At 36.6% G+C, this 23,765-nt stretch overlaps 1 protein-coding gene across 1 annotated transcript in view; it reads right to left on the bottom strand.

Annotated features, from left to right (window-relative positions):
- LOC150096663 (dnaJ homolog subfamily C member 5-like) overlaps window positions 1–23,765 on the bottom strand; it is a 159,605-nt gene that overhangs the window by 101,695 nt on the left and 34,145 nt on the right. Inside the window, exon 2 of the mRNA XM_090408235.1 lies at window positions 14,093–14,174. Coding sequence (XP_090264361.1) covers window positions 14,093–14,174 — 82 coding nt within the window. The remainder of the gene's footprint in view (window positions 1–14,092; window positions 14,175–23,765) is intronic.

The following is a 23,765-nucleotide window of genomic DNA, read 5'->3' as shown; positions in this document are numbered from 1 at the left end:
AAAATTAACAACATCATAAACAGTAAAATAATAATTAAACCCAACATCACCCCCAACTTACAAGAAGCCCTTTTATCCCTAAAGAAGAACCCGAACATTATTATCAATAAAGCGGACAAAGGGGACACCGTAGTCATCACAAACCAAGCCGATTACCACAACAAGATAACAGCCATCTTAACCGACCCACACACCTACCGAAAAATACAAATTGACCCCACCTCCGACCTCATAAAACAAATCAACGATACCCTAAACATCCTAAAAAATGAAAATAAAATTGACAAAACCACACTGAAAAACACAATCCCCCGCACCACACGCACCCCTTGTATGTTCGGACAAATAAAAACCCACAAAGACGGGTACCCGATGAGACCAATAGTCTCCTACAAAAATACCACCACAGCCCCTTTATCAAAATTCGTAGTGAAACTCCTCAAACCTTTAACCACAACGTCTAACTTCATGATAATAAACACGGACGACCTTTTCAAAAAAATAAAAAACCTAACCCTATCCCAAGAAGACATCCTCACTTCTTTGGATGTGGCCTCTTTATACACTAACGTGGACGTCCCCAGAACTTTAGACATCGTACACACACTACTCACAGAAGACCACACCCTACACTCTCGTACTAAACTAACGCCCATTGACATTATTAACTTAATAAAACTAGTAATCTCGGCAAACTTCTTCAAGTTCAACAACAACATGTACATACAAATCTTCGGACTCCCCATGGGCCAAAACATCAGTGGACAACTAGCGGAATTATTCCTGGCACATATAGAATCACTTCTACTCCACCCTTCCCTTCCCCCCGGCATCACCTTTTATGGCAGATACGTAGACGATATTCTGTGCATTGGTAATCCCACACACATCACCACCTTAAAAACATCCCTAAACAGCTACAGCAACAGATTAAAATTCACCACAGAAACCGAACAGAACAAATCCATCAACTTCTTAAACTTGACATTAACCAGAACACACAACAAAATAGCCACGAAAATATACCACAAACCCTCACACATCGGAAACTACCTCCATTTTCACTCATACCATCCATATTCTGTTAAAAAAAATCTGTCATCTTATCACAATTCATAAATGCTTACAAATTTTCAACCAATCAAAATAGTCTAAACGCTGAAATAAAAAAACTAACACAGATCTTCTTAAATCGCAACTATCCTACACAACTGATTAACTACGCAAACAAGACGGCAAAAAACCGCCAAAACAACCCAAGTACCAAAACGAACTTCCCTACACAAAAAATTATCAAACTACCATACACCCAAAACACATGCAAAGCCTATAAATACATCTTCAAACATACTGACTACAAACTGGTATTCACCCACAAGCCAAAAACTGGCAAACCTCCTAAAATCCACCAAACCTCACACACAAAAAGAAATATTTGAACAGCACAATGTAGTCTATAAATTTCCCTGCCAAAAAGACTGTGACATCACCTACACAGGTTCCACCATCAGGTCTTTATGGGCAAGACTACAAGAACGCTTCCGTGACTGTAACATCCCTATTCCAGAACATTTAAACACTAAAAAACGCAACATCAAAAAGAAAAAAAATCGTATACAAAACACAGGAAAAACGGAAATAGCTGTTCACGCCCTTGAACAAAAACACACCCTGCAGATAGACAAGGCCATCATAATAGACAGACAAGACAATGAAACAATGCTTAGAATATTGGAAACAATAGCTATAAAGTGTGACGCGAACTCTATCAACGTACACAGTTCCTACATAATCTCCGAGGTTTGGAAGCTTCACAACATAAAATTGAGGTCACAACCCCGACCAATAGGAGACAACACAAACACCTCTAAAGCAGAAGCACTCACCCGACCTGATATAGCTTCCACTTTCCCAATGTGTTCAGATGACGACCACGAATAGTCGAAACGGTCCACACCCTGTCAACCACCTTTCCCCTTCCCCCTCCCTATTTTAAAAAATTAACCCTTTCACTTTTTTCCCCACCCTATATAAAAGTATATGTTTCTATATATTACGAAAAAAACCCGGGTTTTTCTAACTTATTCTACCAAACTGCCTACCCCCCCCCACACACACACACACTCTGCAGTTTTCGACATCGCAGACTGAGGAAAAGCCACAACACCCAGAAAAAGGTATGTGCAATTTTCTATTCCTTAGGCTACATATACTTTTTAGTACATCTACACTCATAATGCCCTAAGAATCCATGAGTAAATAGCCAATGACATTTAAACAGGGGTACTCCTAAACTGAAGCAGGCAAAATAGCTGTAATTATAATAATAATTATAAAAAAGAAGTTTATTAATTGGCTTATATTTTGCTGGATTTCTTATGAGTTGATCTTAAGATCATAGTCTCCCAAATGTTCAGGAAATTAATGCAGTGATACTTGTTCAGGATAAGAGAATGCTTTGTAGCTATAGCTGACTCCAAAAAATAATCTTTCTGGCCTGTAAGACTTCTACATAGCACACTGGTTTCTTCCATTTAATCCTGTGTGAAGGGTTATCCAAAGTCTGCCAGTCCACACTTACCATAGTAATGGTAGCGATGTATTTTGTATGTTCTCCACCCCAAGACAGATGTTACAAGATCCTCCCGTCTGTCCATAGTAGGCCAAGTCACAGGGAACTTCATAAGGATGAACTCCAGGATATGGAGTTCATCCTTATGAGAGTGGATCAGAGTTGCGAATTTAACATGTGGTTTGAACGTGGCATGAAAGTCACGTTTTATTAGTAGTTTGGCCATCTTTTCATGGGACATGGGGAAAGTGGCATTTTGTTATTGTATGTTTGGGGAGGGAAGTAAGTGGGCCATGTAGTATTTTATCTATTTTGTAAGGTAGCTGTTGGCCATGAAAAACGGCAAAGATATTTAAGTTCTGTGGAAAGAGCTGTATCATTAGGGGAAAAAAAAAGCCCTGGATCTCTGTATAAGTGTTTTTAGTATACCATGCTGTTGAGCTGGATTATTATTACAGGCAGCTCCAAGGAGTCCTCAGACTCATCGAGGAAGGCCATAAACATCATGTCAAGAACTATTCAGCTTTCGCACAGTATCTATCATACCTTGCTTTGAACTCATTTACAGTCATGGCACCACAACAGGCTCTAGCAGCTTATTCCACTCATTCACCACTCTCCAAGTAAAAAACCTAGTACTAACACCCTTGCTCAGTTTACATAGATGGCCATTAGTTCTCCCACCACCACACACCCCTCAGTAATTTGAATGTCTCAATTAAGTTACCCCTTTTCTGCCTATCAACCAGTTTCTGTAACCCACGAATCTTCACCCTGTTCTCGTAAGGTTCATTCCATAGACCAGCTACCATTTTGGTCACTCACCTCTATATCCTTTCCCCATCACCAAGAAACCCTACACCAGATAGGCACAGTGTAGTCGAGATGGGGTCTTTTCAAGGTTTGATAAAGAGGAACAATAACTTGCTTATCTCTGCTCATCAAAGTATTCTTCAGTAACCAAGTAATCTGATGAGCTGATTTTGCCACTTTTGCTATGTGCCCTCCTAAATGTTAACTTCCTATCCACTAACATTCCCAATTCTCTGGATTCATCAATTTCCTGGAGTAGAGTTCCACCAATGTGGTATACTGCTGATAATCATTTACCCAAAAATGCATAGCCTTACATTTTGCCACATTAAACTGACATCCATTCTCGTTAGCCCAGTCTGCCAATCTATCCAAATCATCCTGCAAAATTTTGACATCATGTGTATTCACTATTGCTCTACCCACCTTTGCATCATCGGCAAATAACTGAACAGCTCCTCTCAGATCCTTTCCTATATCGTTAACGTACAAAATAAACAGTAGCAGTCCTAGAACAGAACTCTGCAGCACGCCACTAGTCACAGGCCTTCTTTTGGATTCTGCTCCTGAATAAACTACTCTCTGATATCTTTTCATCAACAACCCTCCTATCCTATACCAACCCCATTTGCTGCAGTTTACTGATTAAAATCCCATGTGGTATCCTGTCAGAGGTCTTTGCAAAGTCCAGCAGCATCACTGTAAACTCATTACCCTGATCCAATTCAGCTGTCATTGTATTATAAAATGTGAGCAAGTTACTGAGGCATGATCTACCCTTCACAAAACCATGCTGCCCCCTCCCCCATACAGCATCCCATTTCCATCTATCCATTCCTGTATTTTGCTCTTGACCAACTTCTCCAATACTTTGACAATGACTCCTGATATACTGATCTGTCGGTAATTTGTAACAGCAGTCTTGAAGCCTCCTTTATGCAATGGAACTATTTTCCCCTCTTTCCACCTCCTTGGGACTAACCAGAGCTGAGACTTAGGTTAAACAATATGGTCAAGGAAAATGACAATTTCTCTGCCGCTTTACGTAAGACTCGAGCTGGTATACCATCCAATCCCACAGATTATTCGCATTAAGGTTCTGTAATATGCTAGTCACCTCCATTTCATTCACTTCAGTTCCCGTATAAGCCATCGGTTCCCTCATTCCTACAACATCACTGCATGGATGATATACTCTTGCAAAGTGTTCACTAAGTAATTCTACTATTTCAACTTATTCAGTTACCTTCCTACCATCGGCATTTCTTAATATCTAATTAGAAATATATACACGTTAGCACAAGAATAATGTTTAATTTGCCAAATATTTCGGTCTGAATATTACAGACCATCTTCAGTGGCTACACAGGAATAGTTTTAAAAAACAAAGTGGAATACGAACAATTGATCATTCATACATAGAACACGGCACGTGATGTCATATCGCTAAGTATTAGAAGAGTAAACATTTAAAAAAAAAAAAAAAAACATAATTAAAGATATTAATTCAGACATTCATATAATGATATAACATTATACTGATAAAAAATAAAATAAAATAAAAAAATTAATGTGTTATTCTGATTAAACTTTCCCAAATTTTTGATATAGATATACAGTCATTACAATTCAAGTTAGGACGTTGAAGTAAGGCCTCTACACTTTCTTTAAATAAATGTTCAAATTTGCAGCGACATCTGTGTAGGAGGAGAGTCTTGGAGCAAAGGATGTTGTGGTTTGTTTCTAATCCATGCTGAGCTAATCCAGATTTCTCAGGTTTGTTGTGATGAATTGATGACTGATGCTCTTGAATTCTTTTTTCTATGGAACGTCCAGTTTGTCCAAAGTAAGAAAGATTACAATTACAAGTAACTTGAAATTCAGAAATATTAATTTAGAAATTCATTATGAATTTCTAAATTAATATCTTTAATTAGGTTTTTTTTTTTTTTTTTTTTTTAAATGTTTACTCTTCTAATACTTAGCGATATGACATCACGCGGCACGTTCTATGTATGAATGATCAATTGTTCGTATTCCACTTTGTTTTTTAAAACTATTCCTATGTAGCCACTGAAGATGGTCTGTAATATTCAGACCGAAATATTTCGCAAATTAAACATTATTCTTGTGCTAATGTGTATATATTTCTAATCATTATGTCACAAGTATCGTTAAGAAATCAAATTCCTTAATATCATTCTGCCTTGTACATTTTTTCTTTTACTTGCAGCATATCGAAAGGACTTTTTGGGATTCTCCTTAGCCTGCATTGCTAACTTCCTTTTATAATCTGCTTTTGCTTTTCTTATCACACTACTGTTCTGGTTGCATTACCGTTACCGTTCTGGTAACGGTAACACAACCAGAGTTACTGTTATCAGAATCTAGTTACCGTTCTGGCCTGTGCCGTGTACTGCAGGTCACCTTTCTCCTTAAATTCCCCCCACAATTTTTTTCTTTTTTTTTTTTTTGTAGCTCCAGCTTAATGGTGTTATTCATCCATTTACCTCCCACTTGATTTATTCTCTTGACTCAAGGTATGCAGTCAGCCATTACCTCTCTCCAACACTCCTTTACCACTTCCCATGCACATCAACATCCAGTCGTTGCAGTTTTACATGCCATGACACTGATCCAAGCAATCGCCTAAGCTTGTCATATTTACCAGTCCAGTAATTCCACATATACCCTGTCTTAACTGGAAATTCCACACATTTATGGATGATGCAATTGTTTATGTAGTTGTGTGTGTGTGTGTGTTCTATAAATGAAAAAAGATAGTGAATCATCTGAAAGCTGGGTGACTAATGTGTCAAGAAAAAGGTAAACAGCTATCATAATCTTTTTCTATTGTGAAATGAATTTTGGGGTGTTGGTTATTTAGGTAGATATCAAAAGAATCCAAAGTGTCTTGCCCATGGAGTAAAATAGCAAGTACATTACCAACAAAGTGTAGCCACACTAAAGGCTTGTATGTAGATGTGGTAAGCAGTACAGCTAATTCTCTTTTTACACATTTTTTTTTTTTTTTTACATGATTTCAAAATAATACTGTTTAGAAAACAAAAGCATTTATATTTTTTATACTACATATTTTGATTTAATATGACTCAAATGGCAGTTATTTTTAAAATTTCTGTTTGAATTCGGTTCTGTTAAAAAGAGTATTTCCATTATCATTTTCTAGTACAGTCCAATGTACTTAAACTTGAATTTTGAGGAATCTCCTCGACGTTTTATCAGGGATTAGTCTATGCTACAGAATGTAGACAAATGCAAAGTAGAACTTATATAGCGAAATCACAAAAAAAAAAAAAAAGTATTGATGGCTTTAAAGCAGCTAAGGATCATGTGACTATTATTTTGCAGCAATGCTTCAGGAGATTGTATATTAAAACCATTACTCATTAATTGATCCCTAAAACCGCAGGCAATGAAAGATGTGGAATTTAACGTTACCAATGCACTGGAAGGCAAATAAAAAAGGTTTGGTTACAAAAGAAATTTTTAATGAATGGTTCCATCAATGTTATGTTCCAGAAGTTAAACGCTACTTGATGGGAAAAAAAATCTGGACTTTATAAAGTTTATTGATTATAGACAATGTGCCTGTCCATCCTGTTTTAGAACACCCGAATGTGGAATTTTGTTTTCTGCCACCTAATACAACATCCTTAATAACAACCACTAGAGCAGAGCATGAACGCTACCTTGAAAACTTACTACATAAGAACATTCCAATACATTTTGGATAAACTAGATAAGGATAATTTACTGACAGTTATTGATGTGAGGAAAAAATTTTCTATTTTGGATTGCATCAAACTTGCTAAGCTGGCGTTATCAGATTTGAAACCATCAATTTTAAATGCCTGCTGGAAAGCTACTTTGCCAGAATGTGTGAAAAAGAAAAACCCTGTACTTCATGCAACTGAATAACCCAATATCATCAGATTAGCACATGCAGTTGCATGCGCTAATCTGATGATATTGGGTTCATCATCTTCAAATATCATCTTCAATATCTGCAGATGATATTTCGTCTGCAGATATTGAAGACTTGATGGTTGACAAGGCTGTTAGTGATGACAAAATAATAGAAGCTGTCCTTGAGAATCTCGATGAAAAATAAAAAAGTGATGATGATGAAGAGAATCTACTCACTCACAGGATTAATTAAAGAAAGGCTTCAAAAGGCTAGTAAAATTGCAAAGTCATTTTCTTACATATGATCCAAATAATAAACGAGCTGAACAATTTAAATGTGAAGACATATATGGTGAAATATGAAGAATTATACAAAGATCTAGTCAAAACAGGATTTCGACGATTAATTACAGAGTTCATGGTTAAAAAAAAAAAAAAAACTATAATTATTAGAAATTAGTGCTAATTTAGTTCCTTTTACTGAAGAAAACATTTTGCCATTGCAGTATGAATAGGATGGCCAAAGTGTTTCCAGTGAAAGAAGTGATTTAATTCCAGTCTCACAAAAAAGAATGCGGCTACTGTCAGAAAATGACTAAACCATATGTATGTGTGGGTGTATTTGGACCTTATCAAATTTCTGTTTTATTAGTGACACACTATTTTCTTTAAAAGATATATATATGTTTTGTTTGAAAATAATTTATTGTTCATATCAGGTTTTCATCTGGAACTATTCTATTTTTTCATATGCACTGTATTCTTTTTTTTACACGGTTTTCATTTACACAATTTTTTCTGGAACCAATCTACCATGTAAATGGAGAATTGGGTGTATTTTGTTTTCGAAGTGCCATGTAAAAGTTAGCTAAAGGGGATGCGAGGGGGGAAAACACAGCAGTATTTTTCCTTGCCATGTAAAGTAAACTCAATAATTTGAATATATTGGGGGGGGGGGGGTTAAACTTTATTAAATTAAAGAGCGTCTATTAATGATATGTTAATGAAATTTTAAGGATGCAATTTTTAACTAGCAATTTGAAATGGACAGAATTTTTTTTTTTTTTTTTTTTTTTAAATAAAAAGGAGTTGCCAGTAAGGGAGGAACAAGTGACTAAGCTAACTGTTGAGCAAGTTTATAAGTAGGCCTATCTATGCTATCAACCACAGAGGCTTAGGGAAATTTTAGATTTGTGAATTTTAGATACCCCATAAATACAGGATGGTTTAACATGAAGTTTTATTTTGTTAAATGATTTCTTTGGGCCAAGAAGTCACTTTTTTCAAATGATTTGCAGAGTTTTTTCTTCTGAGATGTAGTGGGGTCTCAATCTATAATTTGTTAAGTAGAACTATCACATAACAGATCTTGCATTTTTTTTTTATTGTAATCCTCTTGAATCAAGATAACTGTTGCATAACATTTTTAAAGCAGCTATTTCATTCCATGATTATTACTTTTAGGTGGTTTAGATTTGTTTAGGATGCTTGCTATGTCTAAACACATTATTAGCTGTTGAAGGTAAAGGATTGTAGATGTCCCATTCTACATTCATCATAATTTCATTCTACATTCATCATATCTTTGCTGAAATTTTAAATTTCAGCAAAGATATGACCACAACTGGGAGTATTCTTAGCTTCTGTAAGCACCTGTGATGATAAATTTGACTACATGTTCTCACTGAAGTTGCAGTCGGAGCAGAGTATATTTACACTGTTTTGGATTTCAAAATTTCTTCAAGTGCCTGCTTTTAACTTTTCTTAATTCTTTTTTAGCCAAAACTTCAGAGATGTGATATAGGACAGTCCACAGTTCAGGATTTAAAACATTCAACAGTTCTTCGTGTAGAGCTGTTATAGTGCTGTTTAACTTGGTAAGCTCTATGTGAGTAGCAGCAATCTGTTCCCATAGGAGCATTAAACTTGCCTGTTGGTAAATACAATGTGGATCAGCCAAAAGTAACTTTTCTTTGAATTTGAGAAAAGCAGGAATAATATTGCTATCATGGCATCATTTGAGGAAAGCTAATCTGTTCAACTTTCTGGCCAATTTCAGTTTCAATTTGCATATTAAACCACTCTGTATTTAAGGGATACCTAAAATCCACAAATCTAATGTTCCCTATGCCCTATAATTGATAGCATAGATAGACAGCTCTACTTATCAACTTGCTCAACAATTAGCCAAATTGCTTGTCCCCCCCCCCCCCCGCCACTTCTGACAACTCCTCTACTTTTATAACAAAATTCTGTCCATTTCAAATCACTAGTTAAAATCACATTCTTAAAAATTCAGACAATGGTTAGTTTTGATGTTACTTCTTTACCACTAACAGATGCTCTTGATATAATAAAGTCTACTCTCCTCCCCACAATATCTTCAAATTATTCAAATTTGTTATGTATGCAGGTTACTTTACATGCAAGGAAAAACCTACAAACAGATTAATGATACCACTATGGGTTTCCCCCCCCCCCTTCTCATCCCTTTTAACTTTTACATGGAACACTTTGAAAACAAAATAATTACCACAGCTACATACAATCCCTTAGTGTAGTTACACTTGGTTGATTTGGTTGATATTTGGCCTCACGGGCAAAACACTTTGGATTCTTTTGATATCTACCTAAACAGCCAATACCTCAAAATTCACTTCACAGTAAAAAAAGAATCTAATAACTGCTTGCCTTTTCTTGACACATGTCACCTACCATTCATATGGTTCACTGTCTTTTCCCATTTATAGAAAGCCAAGTCAACACACACACACACACACACACACACACAAAGATAACAGAGCTCAGGCTATTTGTTCTAATGATGCAGCTCTTTCCACAGAACTTAAATATCTTTGCCATGTTTTCCTGGCCAATGGCTACATCTCCTACAAAACAGATGAAATACTACATAGCCCTCTTACTTTCTCCTCCTTAAAATGCACAAGGCCACTACTATTCCTATTCTTTTGTCTGAAGTACTTCTGAAAAAATAGCCAAAGTACTAATAAAATATGACCTTCAACACCACATGTTAAATAAATAACTCTCAGCCACTCTCCTAAGGATAAATTCCATCCCCTAGCATATCCTGGAGTATATGAAGTTCCTCATGAATGACTTGGCCTACTGTGGACAGACACGAAGAAGATTTGTTAACATCCTTTCTTGGAGAATAAAAAATACATTCGTCATCCTTATTATGGCAGGTCAAGAATAGCAAACCACGCTTTGGACACTTCTTCACACAGGATTACATGGAAGAAAACTAATGTGCTATATATAAGTCAGAAAGATTATTTTTAAAGTCACCCATGGCTGTGAAGCATTCTCCTCATCTGAACAAGTTTCGGGGCATTAATTTTCTGAAAATTTGAGACTTATCTAAGATCAACTCTTACATAGCTATAATACATCTTTTTTACAATATTAGAGAACACCTAATTAGGACTTGAGATCTTTTGCCCATTACAATTTGAATTGTTTTACTTACTCATTATCGTGTATAAATTGTAACATGTTTTGTGCTCTGAAGATGCTGGTTTGAAATATAAGCTAGTTAATAAACATTTTTATAATTTAGTTCATTTGGCATTCTAATACCATTAAAATAAGTTCTGCACATATACATATACACACACCATATTTACTCGAATATAATTCGCCCTCGTGTATATCTCGCACCCCTGATTTTACTATACAAAAAAAGAAATTAAAAAGTTTTGCATACCTCGCACACAAAAAAAGTTTAAAACTTTAAGAAATAGATAGTGAATGTTATTACAGAAATAGTAAAATAACTTTCAGAGTGAAGACCAATATGGCCATTATTCCTGATGGTCTTACACCTTGTCTACAGCCCTTGGATGTATCTGTCAACAAACCATTCAAGGACTACAAACGAAAATTCCACATGGAATGGATCACAGCCAGCAGCTATATCCTGACTCCAGCAGAGAAGATTAAGTGATCATTTAGAACTGTTGTGCAACTGGATTTTGAGAGCTTGGGACATGATTTTGCCAGAAATAATTGCCAAGATTTTTTAAAAAAATCGACATCTCTAATGCCCTGGATGGGAATGAAGATGATGCTACAGTAAAACCAGTTTTTATGTTCCCGTACAGCATGGATGACCAGCAACATCTTCACATCCACCATGCATGCTCTGGATGCTAAATCTATGTTTAGCAGGATAATGGTATGGACCCAAAACAAATGACCATATCAATCCTTGATGCCATGCATTGTGTGGCCAAAGCATGGTTGCATGCTACTCCTGAAACCATATCCAACTGTTTCCGGAAGGCTGGTGTGATCACATCAATGGTACCAAGTGTAGAAGACATCCTTTCAAACTATCCTGGTGAAGAATAAGAGGAAGAAGTGGTTGAAGAAGACTGTGATCAAGAACCTGCCATCCCTACTAGAAAAGAAGCAATCTCTGTTTTGAGGCGGTATATTGCAAGTGCATCAGGAGACGATGGGACATTTAATGCCTTATACACTGTGGAGAGGCAGGTGGAACTTATAAGAGTGCAGAAAGAGCAAAAACAATCAACAATTAAAGATTTTTTTTAAATAGATAAATGTAAGTAATTGTAAATTCATTTATTTTCAGTTATTAAATTTTGTAATCTAGTATGCAGAGTCACGTACTAGCAATAAGTCATCTTTTAGCCTTTTTTTTAATGTTTTTTACATTTCCTGCTATTTACACTTTTTTCCATCAGTCCCCTGGAAAGTGTAAAAAAGGTGGTTTTACTGTATTTGAGTAGTTTGACAATGGATACGAGGAAACTGCTCGAGACCAGAAGTAGCGATAGCAAATAGGAGATTCTTGGCAAGTCATTACTATTTTCAATTTTTTTAAATTATGGCGATTTATGATTCCGAAATGATAAAAGGACAAGCAATAATGAAAACCATTTGTTTTCATTTAATTACAGAAGCATTGTCGCTAAAGATTCAAATATATCGCGTGATGAAGGTGAATGGCCTATCATAAAAAATGTTGATAATTAAATTTAAATGCATTCATTTTATAAATAAGTGAGCAACTTATCTATTCATTTGTATGGGGGTTTACTCCCCCTTTTTCCACTGTCGGTTAGAACGGCTTGAGCTCACTTAATGAGGGACTAAGTATATGTATTTTATGACTGCCGTGTGTGTGTGTGTGTGTGTGTGTGTTCAAGGGCTAGTTTGTCTGTTTGAGGGATGAAACACCTGAGTTTCCAGTTGAAAAATACCCTCTACATATATCTCGCACTACAATTTTTAACTTTAATTTTGAGGAAAACGCGCAAGTTAAATTTGAGTAAATATGGTATATATTCCAATAATGGCAAGTATATACCAACTGAATATAATACAAACTACATTGTGAAAGTAATGATACCTAGTCTTGTTTTATAATTTCGCACATAGTGGTATACAAATGAAGTTGCATTTCTCATGTTATCAAATGCATAACAGAAATCTTTTTTTACAAGTTTGTTGAAACATGTAAAATAGCAAGCATTTTTGACAAAACAGCAAGTACCATTGAAATTCAATTCCAATTACAAGATTTTTTTTTATATTGAAGAACTGTAGATCTGATTACTGAACACTCAGCATGAAGAACAAGAAAAAACAATGGTGGAGTTGACACTAATGACTCATCACAAAGTGGACAGCCAAAAATTGCAACTCATAACTTCCATAACCAGAACGCTTGTTCTGCTTGTGGAAAATCAGAAATAATTAGCAAATCAAATCAAATCACCAGCACTGAAAATCAAAAGTTATAAAACTGGGCTCAGAAAAAGTGTGCCCATGTTGGATGCACACATCAATTGAGCAATGAAAAGGAACGGATGAGACGTGGTTTGTCGCAAACTGTTTTAACATTACCAAAGGGAAAGCAATGCTTTTCTTCACAAAATTACAGCTGGATAAAAGTTGGGTCCATCACAATAACCGCAAAATAAAAATGGAATGTTGCCAACACACTATTCCACCATATCACAAAAAAAAAAAAAAAAGTTCAAATTCAATCTTTGTGGAAAGCTCGGGTCAGCTGTCTTTGGAATGACAAATGTGTCATTTATTAGAACATAGTGCAAAGAACAACAATAAATTTAGAAATAATTGCAATGATCTTGAGAAAGTTCTAACACTTAATTAATAGCACTCAATACTAAGGAATAGCCACTGTTTTGCAATATGATAAATGTGAGGCGGCACATTCTCTTCAATGGCAATCAAAGTTGTGAAACCTCCCAATAGCTTGGATTTGGCTGCATTGAATTTATAGTTATTTTCTAAATTGAAGAATCAAAAAAGGTATCCATTTTGAAAATAACAGAGATCAAAGCAGCAGTGAAAATATAGTTCTAAAAATAAACTGAACAGTTATACTACAACAGCTTTGAAAAACTTGTTATGCAGTGGAAAAAAATTAATTAAAAAGGAAGAGAGATTATGCCAAGAAATAGGATTTGAAAATAAAGTAGAAACCTTTTTTTTTTTTTTTTAAATTCACTGACATCTCTTGTGTATCTACCAGCAATGGAAGCATTAATTTCAGAATGTCTCCTCCCACCAATGTCAGTTGCAAATATTTCCCTTTCTGAGAGAGATTTTTTTTTACCTGAATCAGAAGTGAAACAAGTAGAATTAAGTTGTTACTGAATTTGCATCTAACAATTTTCAAGAGCATGCTGGATGTTCATTGAAGTGTGTTACTGAAAACAATCTAAATATTGATTTTCTGAAAGCAAATATACATACCCTTCGGTAACTTTTCTTTACCTCATCTTCAGTTGCAGTTTTTGGTAACTCTAGTATGTGATACAGAGAATCACCTGAAGTCCTTGAATAGATAAATTAATTAATAAGTACATATTATAAAAAATAGTAATAAAACATTGCAGAACTAAACAATACTGTACCCACAGATAAAGATACTTCCTAAACAAATATTTAGTTATTTTTAACCAAAGTTTGACAGTTAAACATGAACAAAATTTTCAGAAGGTTCAAATTAGACAAATGCTTCAAAGCTAATGTACACCCACAGATACGAGGCCCTTTGACTGCGCATGTCAACATAAGGAGGATCCATTCCAATAATAGGGTAATCAATCCGTATTGTAGGATGAGTTGTTTATTATTACACATCAGAAAATTAACTTCGCTTTTATGACCATTACAGTTTTTAAAGTGGTAACTATTTTACTTGTATAACAGTTGGAAAATTTTATCTATGAAGCGCATGATTTCATGCGTTGCCGACCAATTCGTACATCATTTCTTTCTCCCCTTCAGCATGAATCAACTATTTTTGGCACAAAGCCAAGCGAAGCTCTAGCAAGTTTAGGCATACATACTAGAAATGTTTTTTTATTCAGCACACTTTCTAGCCTTGGAATGGCAGCATATTCACTTTTCAACCAACAAGCTGTCTGCTTGAATATTTTTTTTTTTTTTTAATGTTGAGAGGCCCACACATAACAGGTTGGTTAATCAACCTCTGAATCTGACTGTGAACATTAAGTTTGAGCATGAATTTAATTGCCCAGTGTGAGACCACCACTACTTATTGAATGCCTAAGATGACCATAGGGAAAAAAAGTTTCATATTTAGTCCTGAGAGCAAGGTTGCCACCAGAAATCTAATCCTCAGCTTGCCCACAATATTATACTATTTGACTATAAAGGCTAACAACAAACATTTAGTGAGTGAGATTCAAATAAAACACATATGACCAAGAAACCTATGACATTTTTCTATATTTGAAAAACAAGATGGTACACTTGAACAGGGTCTTATCTTTAACACATTAAACTCAGCCTGTCATGACAAAGTGGCTTGGCCACGTATATATCTAACACCATGATGGGTGTAATTAATAATCGCCAGCTTTTTAGATCTCTTTGTGAGAGGGGAGGGGAATCATTGAGTACCCAAAAAGAAAAATGCTGCCATAATGAGACCAGCTTATTCAATTTCAGTTGAAAATAATTTAAAAAATACTTCACATATCCTAGACAATGATTCATATCAGGATATTTCCTTGGTATGAACTATTCTACTTACTGCATTAAAGAGATACTACAGAGTACAAGATGTCATCTTATGCTGCACTGAAAGGAAATTAAAAATTTGCTCTTACTAACTAACTTATTTGATGTCCTTTCATATTTTTATTATTATCTGAGACCTCTGTGGAATTAAAATACTTATCAAGGGAGGCCATACATCACTGACACTAGTTGTCATACCTTCTCAACTCATTCGCAATGGATGCGCTCACTTCAAAATGCAAATGGTATCACTCACTGCGCTATAAGAGAAAAAATCTAGTTCTCATCCCTTTCTTAACTGCACACAAACTAGGCTTCCATGGATAACTTCCCTGCCCAAGTTTTTCTCTCTCTTCCCATCTTCCAATATAATGAAAGATTTCATCACTTAATATCCAATACAGACTTCTATATCATCTCTCTTTCTCCTGTTTACCAATGTCTGCAGTCAATATGCTGCTTTGATAATCTATATTCCATAATCCTGGAATCTTTGTCACTATGCTTTGCACTTTTTTGAAACCTCTTTACCCCATCTCTGAACTCAGATCAAATCTGTGCACAGTAGTCCAGGTGCAGTCATACCTAGGCCTTATAAAGAAGCATAATGACTTCCTTATCCTTACATGTTTTATTTTCATTTCAACATCACAATTATCCTCCGAGTTGTATTTGCCAATTTTGCTATATAACTTTTGATCTTTGAATTGCTATTCCCCCTCCCCCAATAACTCAAATTCCTAATCTCATCAACATAATAGACTGCTGGAAATCTCATCATGCCAAATTGTATAAGTTTACACTTACTAACATTAAATTAACAACCATTATCATTTGCCACACAGTTCCAGCCTATTCAAATCATTTTGTAAGTGCTCTATATCAATAGCATCCCTGACTGTCCTGCCTATCTTTACAACACCAGTAAATAACTGAATATCTCCTCTCAGGTCCTTCCTGATTAAATGTACAGATTGAACAACAATGATTTAAGAACTGGATTCCCAGGGTACAGATTCATACCCCTCCACATACCATTTTCTGATACCAGTTTCTCAGCCACCCACTTATTCAAGTCAATAGTTTATATTCCAATCATACATTCTTCAGTTTATGCAACAGCTGGATAGAATACCACATGAATACGTTTCGTGTGGTATTCTATCCAATGCCTTAGCAAAGTTCAGGAGTATTGCAGAGTATCCATTCCCTTTATCCGACTCAGCCATAACATTATAAAATACGAGCAAACTGCTAAAACATAACCTCCCTTTAAAGTAAACCTGCTGTTCTCTGTTAAGTATAGCTTGTCTGTCAACCCATATATTCTTACCAACTTCAAAATATTTACCACCACTGAAGATTTACTGATAGGTTGGTAGTAAGATCAGTTTTGGCACTAGCCTGTAGAAGAAAAATATTAAGTATTCTAGTGAGCCAAGCGCTACGGACGCGATTTGAAGAGCTCCTGATTCAAATAAGTTTTACTAGGAATAATTAAATATATAAGCGTAATTGTTTAAGTAAGAACGGCTGTAAACGTTGTACGCTACCGATATTATTAGTGTGGGGGTTTTTTCTTGCCTAAACTAAATTACGAAATCGTTATTATTAGACCTAGTAACCTGCAGAGAAAAAAAAAAAAAAAAAAAAAATGGCGGCGGCATTGTCATTCCATGATTTTAATTTGGATTTCAGTCGTTTCGTTAAGTGTGAGGTCTGTTATATGTATTCCTTCGATTACATAAATGATTTGTGGATGTTTAGTGTGGATGGAAGAAGGGTGTGTGCGAAGTGTGACCTGAATGAGGAACTGATGAATGCGAATATGAAATTGATGACAGAAAGTGCTAGTACTGACTGTGTCGCGAGTGCACGTTTGCAAGAGAAGGATGGTGAGAAAGAGAGGCGAAAAAATGTTAAAAAATTAGGAAAAAAGAAAAAGAGCGATTTGACAACCATAATGGATGATAAAAGTGACGAAAGTGAGGCGGAAAGAAACGAAATTGAGAGAACGAATGAAAGTAGAAATGGCGTGATGCAGAAATCGCAAGTAAAAAAAATCGAAAGAATAAATGATAGCGAAAAAAGAATGAATGCTGGCGAAAGTTGGACGCATGTTGGAACGAAAGTACTGAACCAAAGAAGGATGAATGACAGTAAAAGTGAGAAGAATGATAGCGAAAGTTGGACGCATGTTAGTCCGAAAGTACGGAAACAAAGAAAGATAAATGAGAGTGAAAGTGAGAAGAATGATAGTGAAAGTTGGACGTATGTTGGACTGAAAGTACGGAAACAAAGAAGGATGAATGAGAGAGAAAGTGAGAAGAGGGGTCGAGAGTTAGAAAGATTTAATGATAGAGAGAATGTGTCGCGAGGTTCGGAAGGTGAATTAGATTGGATGAAGCAAGAAATGAAATGGATGCGGAATGAAATTAAGAGGATTCAGGTTAAAACTATTAAAATAAATCATGATGGCATGAAAGAGTTAACAAAAGATGAGCGAGTGGCGTTGTATGGCGACTCCATTATTAAATGTGTGCTAGAGGATAAAATGCACAAGGTATGTTTTCCAGGCGGTAAAATGAGTAGGGTGATTGAGGCATTGAATATGAGGCAGGAGCAAGCAAAAGAGTTAATTGTATTAATTGGTACAAATGATTTGAGAGAGAACAAAGAGCATGTCAAAATGAATGTCAGGAGACTGCTTGAAAAGATAAAAGAGAATAGTGTGACAGGAAGGGTAGTCAGTGTGTTGCCTAGGTATGATTGTGGTGAAATGAGGTGGAGAGCAAGGATTATGAATGATATTCTGGCTGAAATGTGTGAGGAGATGGGAGTACAGTTTGTTAATGTGTGGAATGAGTTTCAGGGACGAAGTGAGCTGTATGGGAGCGATGGACTGCATTTGAGTGGTTATGGTGTGAGTCGCTTGGAGAGACTGCTGCTGGAAAGTAGAGAAGTGAATAGAGAGAATGAATCAGATCAAGAGGGGAGTGATATGGAAGAGCAGGAGAGTAAGACAGGAGAGATTGAAGAAGTGGAAATAAATGGGGAAGTGAGAGGTATGAGCATAGAAAATGAGAGAATGGGTGTTCAAGAGGAGCAGGGAAACGGGGAGGCTCAGGGTGGACAGGGATACACAGCGTGAGAAAGGTGGATGCTCCAAGAGGAGGTGAGAGCATGTGTAGGCAGGAAAGTAATGGGATGACCAGGGATCAAGAGGAAACAGATGGAATCACAAAGGGTTCTAAAATGAAGAAGCAGAAAGGGAAATGGCTCCAGTCCAGCATGGAGAGATCACATCGAGTGAGTGGTATCAGTGGAAATAGCTGTAGATCGAGAAATGAGTTGTTGTGTTTGTATACCAATGCTAGAAGTATAAGAAACAAGGCGTATGAAATGGTTGCACTAATTGCGTCTGTGCACCCAGAGCTTGTCGGAATAAGTGAGACATGGTTAGATGAGGACGACACCCTGACAGGAACAGAGATGGAAAGGTATGATGTGTTTCATGAGGATAGAAGGGGTAAAAAGGGAGGGAGAGTGCTATTGATGATAGAGAAAGAGTTATGTCCATACAAGGTAGAGATGCAAGAGGGAAATAGGGCCAGTGGTTTTGAGGCAGTATGGTGTGAGATAGAGGTGAATAGAATCAAATACTTGGTGGGATGTTGTTATAGACCTGGTAATATGGATGGTGGTGATAGTGAAATGTATAGTCAAATAAGCCAAGCAAATAAGAAAAGGGTGATCGTTATGGGTGATTTTAATTATGGCAATATAGACTGGAATGAAAAGATAGCAACCGGAAGTAAAGAAAATGAGTTTCTTGAGTTTTTGAGGGATAACTACCTCAGACAGTATGTAACAGAGGACACACGAGGAATAAGGGTGTTGGATTTGGTCATCTCATCGGAGGATGTAATTATCAATGAGGTGTCAAATCATCCACCAATTGGTGAAAGTGACCATGAGATGATTACCTGGGTGGTTGCCAGCAGTGCAAGGACCCCTGTGAAAAAAGGGTATATGTGGAACTACAAGGGGGGTGATTATGAAGAGCTCAGGAGACAGCTTGCAGGTGTAGCATGGAATGAGGAGTTAGCTGGAAAAGAGATCAATGCAGCTTGGGGGATTTTCAAAAACTATTTAGTAGATGCAATGTCTAAATGTATACCATGGGTGAGAAGATTAAATAAGGTAGGTGTGAGATGAATGAATAAAGAGATTAAGCATGCAATACAGAGAAAAAGGGCATTGTGGAGGCAGCATAAGAGAAGTGGAAGTAACCAATTTCATGAGGTCTACAAAGACCAGGCAAGGAGGGTGACTTGGTTGGTGAGAGTAGCTAAAGAGAGGTATGAACAGCAGTTAGCTAATGAAGCCAAAAAGAATCCTAGGGAGTTCTTTCGATATGTAGCCAGCAAAAGAAAAAACGATTATGGAAGGATGACATTGATTGGAGGAAATGGTATAAAGACAGCTGTTGCAGAATGTGTGGTGGAGATACTTAATGAGCAGTTCATAAAGATCTTTCAATTTTGTGAATGTGACTTCATGGAGAGATTAAGAGCAGTTGATGATGGGGAGGAGAGACTGACTGTCAGTGAGCAAGAGGTGTTTTGGGAGTTGAGTAAACTAGATGTAAATAAGGCTGTGGGACTTGATAATATATCACCGCGTATTCTGAAGGAATGTGCCAGAGAGTTGACACCTGCCTTGACATATTTTTTTAATACGAGTCTTGCACTTGGTCAAGTTCCTAAAGAGTGGAAGGAGGGCAAGATTGTGCCACTTCCTAAAGGAGGTGATCGAACTCAAGCATCAAATTATATGCCTATCTCTCTGTCAGGTGTTGTGGTTAAGTTGTTGGAGAAGCTTGTGAGAACTAGGATCCAGAGTTGGGTTGAGAACAATGGCATTATCTTTGATGGACAGCATGGATTTGCTAAAGGGAGGTCATGTTTTAGTAATCTACTTACTTATTACAATAAAGTGACTGCTTCCTTGGGCAGAGGAGAAGGATACACAGTAATATACTTGGAGTTTGCAAAAGCTTTTGATAGAGTACCTCATGATAAGTTGACAGTCAAACTAGAGCAGATGGGGTTGGATATTAGATTAGTGCATTGCATTGGAGACTGGCTATCTGATAGGTATCAACAAGTTGTGTATGGGGGTGCAATATCCAGGAAAAGGAAAGTCACTAGTGAAGTGCCTCAGGGGTCTGTTTTAGGGCCATTACTATTTAACTTGTATATTAATGATATTGGCAAAGATTTGGATGGAGATATTCAGTTGTTTACAGATGATGCAAAGTTGGGACGAACCATAAAGAGTAGTGAAGATGTTGTGGCCTTGCAAGAAGACTTGAATAAATTGAGTGATTGGGGCAAGCAAATGGGGATGCGAGTTCAATGTTGCAAAATGCGAGGTTTTAAAATTTGGAAAACAAAGATGGGATGCAGAATTTATGCTTGGTGAGAATGTATTGTTGGAAGTAGAGGAAATAAGAGATCTGCGGGTGATAGTGGATAAGGATCTAAAATTTAGGGGACACATTCCAAAATTGTGAAGACAACACAAAGACTTCTGGGAATGATGCGGAGGACACTGACGTGTAGAAGTAGGGAGATTCTTGTTCCATTGTATAAGGCTTTGATTATGCCACACATGGACTATTGTGCTCAGATTTGGTCACCTGGTTTTCAGAAGGATGAAGAAATGTTGGAAAGGGTCCAAAGGCGACTGACTAAGGTAGTTTCTGGCCTCTGGAATGTCGAGTATGAGGAAAGATTGAAAAGATGTAATTTGCAGAGTCTAGTGGAGAGAAGGAAGAGGGGAGATATGATAGAGACCTACAAGTTGGTAAGGGGTTGTTATAGGATCAATGGTGGAGAAGTTCTACAGAGAATAGTGGGAGATCAGGGAGAACCAGAGGTCATCCCTGGAAACTGTATAAGGAGGGTGTGAGTAGGGGAGTGAGAGGCAGGTTTTTTTCGTGAAGAGTTGTGAGTGATTGGAATGCCTTGCCTGAGAGTGTGGTGTCTGCAAAGAGTTTGAATGTGTTTAAGACACGGTATGATGAGATGTGTGTGAGATAAAAGGATCTCCTAGATGAGTCTTTGACTCCATGGGGTCTTGTTTAATAATAATAATAATTCTTTCCATTCTGTAGAAGCTTTCCTAAGTCGAGATTCTAGAAACATGTCAAGGAACAATTCAACTGAACATTCCTTCAGCAAACATATTGATATCCCATCAGTCCCATTTACTGAATTCTTATCCAATTATGCAACAGTTTGAACGTCCCTGTGCACCTCAATCTCTTCCAATGTGGCGGTAGCATTGTATATCATGTTGCATATACCTGGTTGGTAGATCTTTGCAAAGTGAGCACTCCTCATCCTAACACAATCTCAACTTCTACTGACATAAGCTCTGCTACATTCATTTTTTTTAATTTTTTTTTTTTTTTAAACTTGCAGCATAACAAAAAAATTGTTTTGGGCTGCATTTAGGCTAAATGCACAGTTAATTTCTTTTTATATTTCAAAATTCTTCTCACTCTTACTCTCACAATATCTCTATGAATCACTTGCTTAATATGGATGGAAATCCATTTCACTCCCATTATTTTTTTGTAGTGTAGATACATTAAGATACTGCCTCATTTAAATACTACCTATTCAAAACTTTCTCGTGCACTGAATATCCTTCCCATTCAGTAAATGATACCATGGAACCAAACATATTCTCTTGAGTTTGTCATACTTCGTTTTGTAGTTCAACAGGTAACCTGTCCCAATTCGAACATCCATACTTAACTACTTCCCAAGACAGTACAGCAGGATCACCATCTCCAAATAGTTGAAAACAACAATCACACTCTCAGCTTAGATCCCTTCTGACGCTAATCAAATTAACACTTTTGGCTTCAAGTTCCTTTTTCCACATGTTGCTTGAGAAAGTTATCTTGCAACAGCTCACTAAATTATCCTTTGTTCTTATGAGATTTCTGTTACACAATTATTGTTTGGATAATTTATTCATCACAAATAACAGTTATTTGTTTAGTACCCATCACGGTAATTTGCCTATGCATTTCACCAACTGAACTACCAGCTTAGTAGCAACACCCCACTGCATATTTATTATTATCACTACACCTTCCATGGAGTCTGCAGGCTCATCGCTGAAGGTTCATTCAACTGACATATTTATCATACCGAATCTTAAAATCCTTAACACTCCTTGCATTAAACACATTCTGGTAATGCATCCCATTCACTGACATTTCTCCATGTAAAAAATCTAATCCTCACATTCCTCTTCACCACGTTCTTACAAAACTTCCAGGGATGGTCTCTAGTTTTTCCCATCTCACCTTCTACTCTTTTTAAAATTCCATCTCGATTAATCCGATAAAATCCTCTCACCAACTTAAATGTCTATCATATCAAATCTTTTCCTCCTATCCACTAAACTCTGCAATCCACATTTCTTTAACCTCTCTTCATAGCCAGCATTCCAAATTCCTGATATTGTCTTAGTCACTTCTCTCTGGACCCTCTCCAATGTTTCCACATCACATTGAAAACCAGGTGACCAAATTTGAGCACACAAAGTCCAAATGTGGTCTGACCAGTGCTTTATACAATGGCAGAACCATTTCCTTATCCCTACATGTTAGAGAACTTCTTATAGCAGCACTACAATATGCAGTCTTTGCAACACTTGCAATATGCTCTCAAAACTTAAGTCTACTGTTAACCATCACTCCCAAATCTCATCCACTTCCTACAGTGTGGTACTGTCAATATAGTACACAGTCTTATATTTCTGCACTGCAAAATGCAACACCTTGCACTTATTAATATTAAAACTACAACCCCCACACCTTTGTCCAAGTCAAAAGTCTATTCAAATCTTCCTGAAGGGAAATAACATCAGCAATGCTAATTCTTCCCAACTATGCATCATCATCAGCAAAACAAACAACTGAAGATACCTCTGCAGGCCACATGGTGTATGATTTACAAAACTTAAACAGCAAGGATCCAAAAACAGAACCTGGGCCATGCCACTGTTTACCCTCCTTTTTTCAGACACTACTCTATCATTTGTATATGATGGAGTAGAGCCATCATATACCAATCTCTGATCCATCTAACCAATATCTATTCCCATCCTCTGCAGCTTGTACACCAACTTATGTGGTAATCTATCAAACACATTTGCAAAGTCCAAGAATAAAACGTATATGATTCTCCCTTATCTAACACACTCTTTACCTTAACATAAAATGCAAGTAAATTGCTAAAACAAGGCCTATCCTTTACAAATCCATGAACTATCATAAAGAATGCTATGC

This window comes from Typopeltis vanoorti, chromosome 18, assembly GCF_054136105.1.
Source record: "Typopeltis vanoorti isolate ZY-2024b chromosome 18, IOZ_Tvanoo_1.0, whole genome shotgun sequence".
In the NCBI taxonomy this organism is placed as follows: Eukaryota; Metazoa; Arthropoda; class Arachnida; order Uropygi; family Thelyphonidae; genus Typopeltis; species Typopeltis vanoorti.
The sequence above is the reverse complement of the archived record's forward strand: the minus strand, read 5'-3'. Positions and strand labels throughout refer to the sequence as shown.